General features: G+C 57.9%; 1 protein-coding gene across 1 annotated transcript; it reads right to left on the reverse strand.

Annotated features, from left to right (window-relative positions):
• Positions 1 to 785: 785 nt before the first annotated feature.
• On the reverse strand, positions 786 to 5255 carry CIDEC (cell death inducing DFFA like effector c). Its single transcript, XM_039503824.1, has 6 exons — positions 5224 to 5255; positions 3434 to 3507; positions 2978 to 3119; positions 2754 to 2903; positions 1846 to 2030; positions 786 to 1473 (listed from the first exon to the last, which is right to left on the reverse strand). Exons 2-6 carry the CDS (start codon positions 3484 to 3486, stop codon positions 1308 to 1310), a joined length of 696 nt encoding a protein of 231 aa, XP_039359758.1. The 5' UTR covers positions 3487 to 3507; positions 5224 to 5255; the 3' UTR covers positions 786 to 1307.
• Positions 5256 to 9510: the final 4255 nt, after the last annotated feature.

Genomic DNA, 9510 nt, shown 5'->3' on the forward strand with positions numbered 1-9510 from the left:
TTGATGCAGCAGAAGGAAGTGTTTTAAGCTACTCTAGATCCACTCCCCCTAAGAGCTCCCCTCACCCATGGTGGAACAGGGTAGAGTGTCTTACTAGAGGCAGAGGTCTGTTGGTCCCTTCCTCATGGAGGCTTCAGCCCTGTAGCAACACCCTGCAGAAGAGCAACTGAGGCATCTTGGTGTTTGTTCTTCAGGTGACCCTCCCCACTGGGGCACTACAGGTTACCAAGCTAGAGAGGAATCAAACCACAACTGGCTTCTGTCATTGCCAACCCAGCTAGACATGGCTTAGATACCACCTCAGCAGGTAAGTGTCTGTAGCACCTAATGCTAGGAAGGCTTGTAGTGCAAGGGCAGGATAAAGCTGCTGAGTGTGTTGGAGAGTCATCTGGAGTCAGACACCAGCCTATGGCCCATGCAGCTTCTGCCGATCACACCTTCCCTGTCTCCTTAAAAATCCCTGCACTTGCCTTCCGTGAGACAGGAAGGATTCACCGGGGGCTGGTCCCTCTGCTGCATTGCATGCAGAGCTGGCTTAGGTTGCAGACTCCTGGGGCAATGACTGCAGCTCCTGGATTCATGCACTGCTGGGCAAGTTCGTAGTGGAGTGGGTGCCCTATCCTGGCTGTGTGCTGCTGAAGCCAGGAGCTACTGTGCAGGCAAGAGGCAGCCCTTGTCACCTCAGCTTAATCCCCTTTGAGAGGAGGAAGCTAGAGGAATGGCTTAACAAGCCAAACTAGCCCCAGGTCTCTACCTGCCTGCTTCAGAGCATTCCTCAGCCCAGGAGGGCATTTTAGGTCTGGCTGAGGGGAATTCAGTCAGAGAGACCATAGGGAACAGCCTCTGTAGTGGTGGGATAGGCGAGGGAGCAGGAGGCTGCAGACACACCAGAGCTGTGGGGTGTGCGCATCAACAAGCAGGAGTCAAGGCTTTTATAGACCATCTTTAATGTGATTAAATATATTTACAGGGAGTAGCAGACAGTGCCAAGGCTGAGAGTGCCAGGGGGTAGCAACAAACCATGTGAGAGTGAGGCCAGCTCAGGGTGTGGCAGGAACCTACTCCAGGCAGGTCACCAGCTGCAGGCTGGCTTAAGCTGAAGCAGAGCTGATTCTGCCAGGCCTTCAGCCCTAGGCAGAAGGCAAAGTGCACAAGGAACGTGAGAGCCCAAGGGAACCTGCCCTGGGGAGCTGGGCCCTCCTAGCCAGCGTAGTGCTGATGCTCCCACTCTCCACCTCATGCTCCTGGGCAGATGTGGCAATGGGAGAGGTCACAGTAGAGTCCAGGCACTTGCAAGGGCAGAGGCCTCACTGAAGCATCTTCCTGCAGTGAAGGGGCTGAAGGCTCTGCAGAGATGAGGCCTCTTCTTTCTGTTCCTCTGTAGCATCCAGCAGCTGGTGCATGTAGCAGGAGGTGCCGAGCAGCACATGGCCTGTGGCCTGCATGGTGAAGAGAGTCCAGCGCAGGGCTTCCCTGGGGAAAGGGGAGAGCTGTTAGGGTCAGAAGAGGAGCTGAGTGGCAGGATAGGTGTAGTGAGCTGTACTGGAGGCCAGCATCTGCCAGGATCCCAGCCCAGAGAACACCCTGCTCCAACCCTCCAGCACAGGGGCAGCCCAGCTGGAGTCAGCAGGGTTTAATCCCTTTGTGTAGCCCCTAGGCCCAGTAGCTCCCAGAATGGAATGGGGGCAGGTCTGGACATGCCAGCTTGATGGAAGGGGCTGAGATCCAGGCAGCCCAGCCCTTGGACTCAGGTTGGCCATGTGGCTCTGACCTTCCCAGCCCAGGTGGCAGGGATCTCACCCTGCATGGTAGACGTAGCCGGGAGGGAATCTGCCCAGCACTCACTTCATGAGCCTCTTTGCCCCGTAGCACCGCAGGTCGTAGGACATGCTGTATGTGCCATAGAGCGTGGCCTTGACATTCAAGCAGCCCAAGTCCTGGGGGTTGGTCTTGTATAGGTCAAAAGTCACACAAGCCACATCAATCCTCCGGCGGGGCTTGCGGGAGAGGGACAGCTGGTACCCTGCCATCTGCAAGAGACCAGCCCAGTGTCAGGGAGCAGCAGCCACCACCTCTCCTGGTGGAGCTCCCCCAACCCCTAGCAGGAACTCCCTATTGGACAGCCCCAGCTCTGGCCCCATGGACCTTCACAGGGCTAGCAGGGAGCCAGAGGTGCTCCCCATGCAGAGGCCAGGGGAACATGGAGCTGTAGGGACAAGCAGGGAGCATTTGGCTGCATAGGACCCATCTGACAGGGTGGGAAGGCTGTACCTGGGCCCTTCCCATAGGGGCTTAGGCTGCTCCTGCCCCATAGTCTTCCCCAGACTGCCCCCCACCTCCCCCACTTGTCTCAATGAGGGGAAGGGCAGAGCACCCTGGGATCTGCCCCCATGGGTGGCTCAGGGCTCAGTTCCATCTCACTGATGGAATGGCCTCACTGGGGCCCTTAGCACCCACACCCCTGAGTTACCCCATGGGGTGCACGGCTAAGCCTGGCACTGACTTTGCCATCTCTGGGCACTCCAGGAGATCAGGTCCCTGGCACAGGGTTGTGGGAGGGTCCCAATGCCTGGCAGACAGGATCCAGCCCTGCTTCCTAGTACAAGGCACTGCAGGTCACAGTGGACTGAGATAGCCCAGGCCTGGCTCCATCCCAAGGTTCCAGCATTGGGGGAGTGACCAAGACTCCAGCTCCCTAGATCTGAGGGTGAGGGGGCAGGGAGACGAGATCATGCCAGGGTCCTGTTGCTCACCTTGGCTGCACGCCAGGTCTGCCCACTGCCTAGTACCATGAACACAGTGCCCTCCTCCAGCGTCTGGAAGAACTCCTCCGTCTCCACACTGGTGCCGTCCTCATCCAGGACCAGTGAAATGGCGCCCACCATCAGCAGCGTGGCACGGACCTGGAAGGCAGGGCCGCAGGTGAGGAGAGGCAGGTGGGACAGGGCACCCCCAGGCTCAGCTCCCCCACACTCACCTTGTCAAGCAGGTCCCTCAGGCTCTCTGCCACAAGGCCCTTGCGGATGCTACGGTCCCAGTTGCAGATGCGATAGGGCCGGGCCCTTGGGACAGGACTGGAAAGCAGCTGCTGGGTCATGGAGGCACTGACAGAAACACACCTGGGACAGAGGGAGGGGTCAGGCAGGGATCTGCCCCACCAGCCCTCCCCAGCTAGGCAGGGGCCACCATGCCCTGCAAGCAAGATCAGCCACCCACTCAACGCAGAGTAAGAGGAGCCAGTTGAGGACTCCCCACCCCGTGGCATAGGGATCAGAGTGACAGCACAAGGCCAGTAAGCTCAGCCTGTAGTCAGGCACAGGACCTGCCTCTCCCATCTCTGCACCCCAACCCTACAGCAAGGGCCCAGGCTTGCAGCCAGCCGTCCCACCTAGGGCTCACCCTGCAGCGAGGGTCTCAGCCCATTGACACTTACCTGGAGAGGGAGCTTGGGGACAGCAGGCCTAGTGACTTCTTGGCATAGTCCATCTTGGTAATCAGCAGCCTGGTCTGCAGAGGGGAGTTGTTCAGTACAGAGGCCATGGCTCCCACCACCCCCTCTGCTTCTTCTAGCAAGCCCCCCCACACACACACAGCCATCAGCCCCCAGGCACTGGCCTGTCACTGCCAGGAACCTGCTCAGCCACTGCCCTGTGGGCACCACACTGGGCATCTTCACATCCCCCACAACTCAGTCACCAGCTGTCACATCTAGGCTAGAGACACCCAAAGTGAAAGGGCCTTTAATCCTTCACCAACCTGCCCCCCCAAATCAGCATCACCCCTCCAGACTGCCTCACTCCCCCACCAGCACAGACACCCCCCCATATCTCCTTCCCAAGGCCAGCCTCAGCCCCCCCCCTCCCACCGCAGGCACCCCAGAATCTTGTGCTGTGGCGGTCCCATAGCCAGTCTCCAGGGAGGGCTCTGCATAGGGTACTCACATCACACCCTGACCCACAAATGCCTCCGTGCCCTTTGGCCAGGGAAGGGCTGAGGACAGGCTGCTCCCAGGACACAGTCTGTTTGCCAGCTCAGCTGTTGAGCAAGCCAGCACGTGGGAAAACGACGCAGCAGCTCAGGGAGCTAAGGTTCCCGGGTCACTCCCAGCTCACACTGCCTCCCCTCATGCCTCACAAGGGAACTGTTTTCATTAACACTTCAGCTTCCCCCAGCTGCATGGTCACCCCACTGGCTCCCCAGCACCTGCTGCAGGACTGCCCTGAGCCCAGCATTCAAACTGCCCCCCCATTGCTTGCACTCAGTTGGGGGGAGCAGGGGCTGCCCTTTGCCCCATGCCACCCCCTCCCCAGACACCACAGACTGCCATCTCTTCCAGGGAGCAGGAGGGTCCCCCAGGAAGTGCCACCCCCACCCAAGGCCATCCTGTCTTAGTACAGACCCCTGTACTCATGGCCACAAAGCATCTCACCCCCTCCTGAGTCCCCCCAGCAAGAGAGAGCATCCTCCCCAAACACACCAGCTCTCCAAGTGAGGAGCCCACCAAGGAACCCTCCTCCCATCCCTTGGATGGGGGCAGGAACATGCAGCTAAGCGGGGGATTGAAAAGAAGCAATCTTTCCCCCTCCAGCCCCCAGTATGGGCCACACCCAAGGCAGGGGGTCTGGTGGAGACCCTCTCCCATTCCTTACTAGGGACCACCACAGCCCTCCCCAACATGGGCCAGGCATATTAGCCAGGACTGGGGCTTCTCAACAGTTTAGTGCTATGGAGGAGCTGGATGGGGAACAGCCAGCACCCCTCTAGCAGCCACCTGCTTTCCTCCCCCATCCATGATCTCACCTTTTACAGCCACCTTCAGCTTCCTGGATTCACCCTCAAATCTCTGCCCCACCCCCATCTTCAGGCCATCATCCCTGCTGCCCCTTAGAACTGTGCCTCCCTCAGACACAGGGCTAGGGAGACGCTGTCAGGAGCTGAGCCCCTCAAGCCAGGGGCCTCCGCTCTGCCATCGCTCCCCCAGAGATTAGAGCTAGCAAGCTGCTCATTAGTGCCATAGGAGCAGACATCAGTAATAGCCCCAGCAAAGGGGCAAAGCACCCCTTGTCCCCACCCCAGGGTGTTTGGAGAGCCCCACCCCTTCAAAGCACCCCTTGTCCCCACCCCAGGGTGTTTGGAGAGCCCCACCCCTTCAAAGCACCCCTTGTCCCCAACATCAGCCATCTAGCTAGAGCTACAAGCTCAGAGCAGAAACAGGAGCCTTACCTGGAGCAGCCACTTGCTACCCAGCCAGCAAATCTCTGCAGCTTCACTGTCAGCTCCTTTGGCTCAGTTTATATCCTGACCACGACCAAACTCCTCCCTCACCCCCTGCCTCGTTAGCCAATCCCCACACAGAGAGCCTGGGCAGGCAGGGGGGCGGACCTGCAGCGTCTGCCTTGCAGGCTCCTGGGAGCCCTGGGCGTTTCCAGGAGGGGGGGGGGCAATGATGGAATTTCCTCTGAGCGAGGAATCCCTGTGCCCCTCTGCCTGCAGCCCCCCGGGCACTGAGTGGGGTGGGCAGCTTGTGCCATTGTCTCGGTGCCTCGTCCGCGTGCTGCCCTGCGCCATTCCCAGGGCACCTCAGTCCCCGGGCTGAGCGCCCCGTTCTGTCGCCCAGGGAGGGGCCTTGGTGGGCTGCACCCAGCGCCAGCCCATGGGGGGTCCTAAGTAAGCAGGAACGTTTTGGGGGCCCCACCCACATGCAACACATACTAATAATAGGGGGCCCCTTGAGCTGCTCAGAGCCCTCAGAATAGCTCAGTCTGCTTATGCCTAGCACCAGCTCTGGCTGCCCCCGGCGGCCCGCTGTGACTCCACCAGCAGGGCCAGAGAGCATCAGATCTGTTACCTTGCCCCTTCTCATGGCAGGAGCAGAACGACCCAGCCTCCTCCAACTCGCCCCGGTCCCTGGGGATCTAGTGCAGGGGGCTGGGGGAGAGGACAGACGACTGGGCATTGTCTCCTATTATTCTTCATAACTGAGCGGTTCTTCCTCAGCGGGGGCTGGTCAGTAATGACATCAGGCCAGAGCCGTATGATTAGGCTCTGAGTGTGTGGGAAACCACATTAGATTAAACTAATTCTGCAAGGCCCCTTGGAGGATTTTTCATTTTCTCCTCGTGGTGTCCCTGCAGGGCTGGTCAGGTTTCTGGTGAAAGAGGAACCTTCGGGTCTGAACAGTAACGGGGACGAAACAATTATTAATCCTAGAAAAAATTGTATTCGGATCTAGCCAATGAACAATATTGCAGTGAGTTTTATCTTGCTGAGAAGTCAGTGACAGGCGGAGTTGAGGTGGTTTGTGTGTGTCTCAGACCTTAACAGGTTCAGATCACTTTTAAATTGCACCATGGCTGAATTCCCTGGGTTTTCAAGGCTTGGGGAGAATTGCACCATCCCTGTCATATAAATTCCTGACCTGGCCACGCACCCATAACGCCCTCTTAACACAGGACTGGGCTGGGAATTTAGGGCAGGCTGGGTCAGGGGAAGCTTGCTGGTTGCTCCCTCCCCTCGCTCATATCTGCACGGACTGTCCTAGGCAGTGGGTGTCTCACATCTGATGTCAAGTGCTCTGGCTGCGCCCAGCATGACCCTGCCCTCCCAGGGCGCCCACGCTGGGCATCTTCCAAAGTCTGTCTCTGGAGAGGGTCTCAGAGCTCTGAGGCCTTTGTGCACACAGCAGTTACGCGGGTTGGGACAGACTGCAGCATGGGGATTGGCCGGGGCGGGGGAGAGCCACTTGGCTGCAGCATGTGATGCTGGAGTTTCACCTCCACGCAGGGACCAGCATGTGCTTCCGCTGTGCAGAGCACAGCCGCTATTCTGGGTTCCACGGGGCTTGGGACAGACAGGGCCAGCTGGAAGGAACTCTCAGGGCAGCCATGCCCAGGGCATAAGGCTCAGGCGGTGGGTTTGCGTCGTGGTGGTTTGGCCTGGGCAGCAAACCAGACCTGGGAGAGGTGCTCGGAGCAGGCAGCTGCCCTTACTTGGAAGCTGGCTGAGGACTCCACCGTCTGGCTGTTGGTGAGGCCTGGGAGCCGGCAGCTCCAAAGTCACAGGCCCTGCTTTGCCATTGCCTAGCTATCAGCCCCGATCCTCAGGGGTATTTAGGCTCCTTGAAATCAGGGGATGTTAGGAGCTGAAGTACCTTTGAGGAGCCGGGCGATTCTCTCTCTGTCGCTTTTCCCCCATTGCTAAAAGAGGGCTAGCGTCCGCCTGAGCATTGTAAGGGCTAAGGACTGTCAGCAGGGCAGCACCTGATTCCCTTTGAGCACCCATCGCCGTGCCATTGCCAACAACCCTCCACTGCAGCCTCTTGTACCTAGTGGGCCCTGTGCCAATTGGGCACCTGGTGGCTAAAGTTATTCCCTGCCCACGGTGCCCTCGGCCTAACAGCTTGAGGTCTTGGCGGCTGTGGACACGTGAGCGTTAAAGGGGATTTTCGCTAATGCTCCTGATTGTGCCGGTGACTATTTCCGTAGAGGAGGAAAGCTCTGCAGTGGAGCTCGGAGGCTGCCATGGGGGGAGAGAAGCTCCCTCCTTCTGTCTCAGCTGTCAGCGGTAAGAAGGGGAGGAGTCGCTTAAGCAATCAGCAGCTATTACGGGCAACTCTAAATCAACCTCTGAAGAGAGGAAAATAATAGACGGCTTTGTCATTTCCAGGCAAGACCACGGCGAGGCAAAGAGTGGTCAGAGGGCCTAGCGGTTAGTGCTTTTGGCCCATTCACCTCTTTGAAAAACAGCTCCCAGAGGTTTCAGTTGCTACAGCGGGGGCAGGCAGGGAGTGGGGAAGGCTTGTGTGAGGCGATCCTGTGGAGTGGAAGGGTTTGAGACTCAGGCAAGGGGAGAAAGGGTTCAGACTGAGCTGCCAGGCAAGCCAGGAACAAAGGGAGCTATGGCCGGGAGACTGAAGGCTCAAAGGAATCGTTTCACCACAGGGCACTGCAGTATTGAGAGGTGCTAATAGAAGGGCCCATCACCGTGGTATCTAACCTCTGGTGCCCTCTCACCTCACCAGGTGACAGTGCAATAGGACGGCCTGATTCTTGGAGTGCAAATGCCTCTGCAAAATGTACCCTTCGTTTGCAAACACAGTGACCAATGGTGCACCCAGACCCAGGAACTACTGGGGCAAGTGACTAAGGAGCTGTATAGATGTGGACAGCTCCCCAGGCCCATGCATTGCGGGAGGGTGGGGAGGGGAGAGGAGAGGGAGTTGCACAAAGAAACTAGGCCTGCAGCTGCGTGCCTAAAACCAGGCCCCAGGAGAGCTGTTGTATGGCAGAGGGAAAGCAGGGGCTGGCCAGACGTGACTGAAAAGCAGCTTATTTGCTTCCATTGCTCCCAGAAGGCTCCGCACAGAGCAATGGCCAGGCCTCTGCTGGCACCTGGGCAGGGTTGCCAGGCCAGCGGGTGCTGCTGTGTGGTGTAGCTATTTCAGTCATGGCCCAGGGACTGGAAAACCAGTAATCTTGGGACTCAGGCCCAAATCTACAATGGTATTTAGGCTCCTAACTTCCATTTGTTTCAGTGGGAGCCAGACGCCTAAATACCTTGGGACTCCAGGCCTCAGAGCTTCAGGTTCCCCAGTAATTCACACCCTCCCCCTGCCGTGAATTCACTCCCCCGGCCAGGCCAGCCTTCGTTCAATGCTGCACAAGAGTTCGTTTCATTGATTTGACTGGCTAATTAGTGTCCCAGTCAGAGGCAGCTGCAGTAGCCAGCAGCCCCTGGCTCCCTAGGCTTGTTACGCTTTCAGCCCAGGGAAGTAACCGGAGCAGGGGTGCATGACCACTCTGCCCTTCCTATATTGTTACTTGGGAGCAGTGTCCTGACTCGGGGTGGGGAGTTCTGTTGTGATCCTGGTATGTCAAAAGGGGTGACAACATGAAAACATGGCTTTGGCTTTGGCTTAAAAGCACTGTCCTAGGGTTGGGCTGGCCCTTTAAGGGATTTGGGTTCAGTCCCACCTGTGCCTTGTTATCCACTTCCAAGTAATGGGTTTGGGGTGGTGGTCAAGAGTGAGGTGACCAGGCATCATGTGATGGAAACCCCGGGGGCTAGGAGACTGAAGCTATGTTTAGAGTAGTGTATGGGGTAAGGTGCCCCATTAGTGGGAGAAGCTGTCTAGGGCCAGAGGCCTAGAAGAGACTCCTGTCTGAGTAGGGGAGAGGATTTAAAGGCCTGGTGAGCTGAAGAATGTGTGAGTTTGTGTTATGTTGATTTGGGTTAATTAAGAGGGGGGCACTGAACTGGGTTTGGGGGCTAGAGGGCTGGTATGAACTGCAGGATTAGAAAAACTTGACCCCAAGAGGAGACTGTGTGAACTGTTGTTAAATTGAGTGAGTTCTTAAAAGGGGGAGGGAGCAGTGGGGAGAGTAGGAACTGGCCAGGAGGGGGTATTTGGGGGGCAGCCAGTGACCACCCCATTGCAGTGAGGAAGAGGTGACCAGCAGGCTGGGGCCTCACGTTGTGGAGTCGCTGTCATGGAATACCTTGCTGTGGAGT

Source organism: Mauremys reevesii, linkage group 16 (genome assembly GCF_016161935.1).
Source record: "Mauremys reevesii isolate NIE-2019 linkage group 16, ASM1616193v1, whole genome shotgun sequence".
In the NCBI taxonomy this organism is placed as follows: domain Eukaryota; kingdom Metazoa; phylum Chordata; order Testudines; family Geoemydidae; genus Mauremys; species Mauremys reevesii.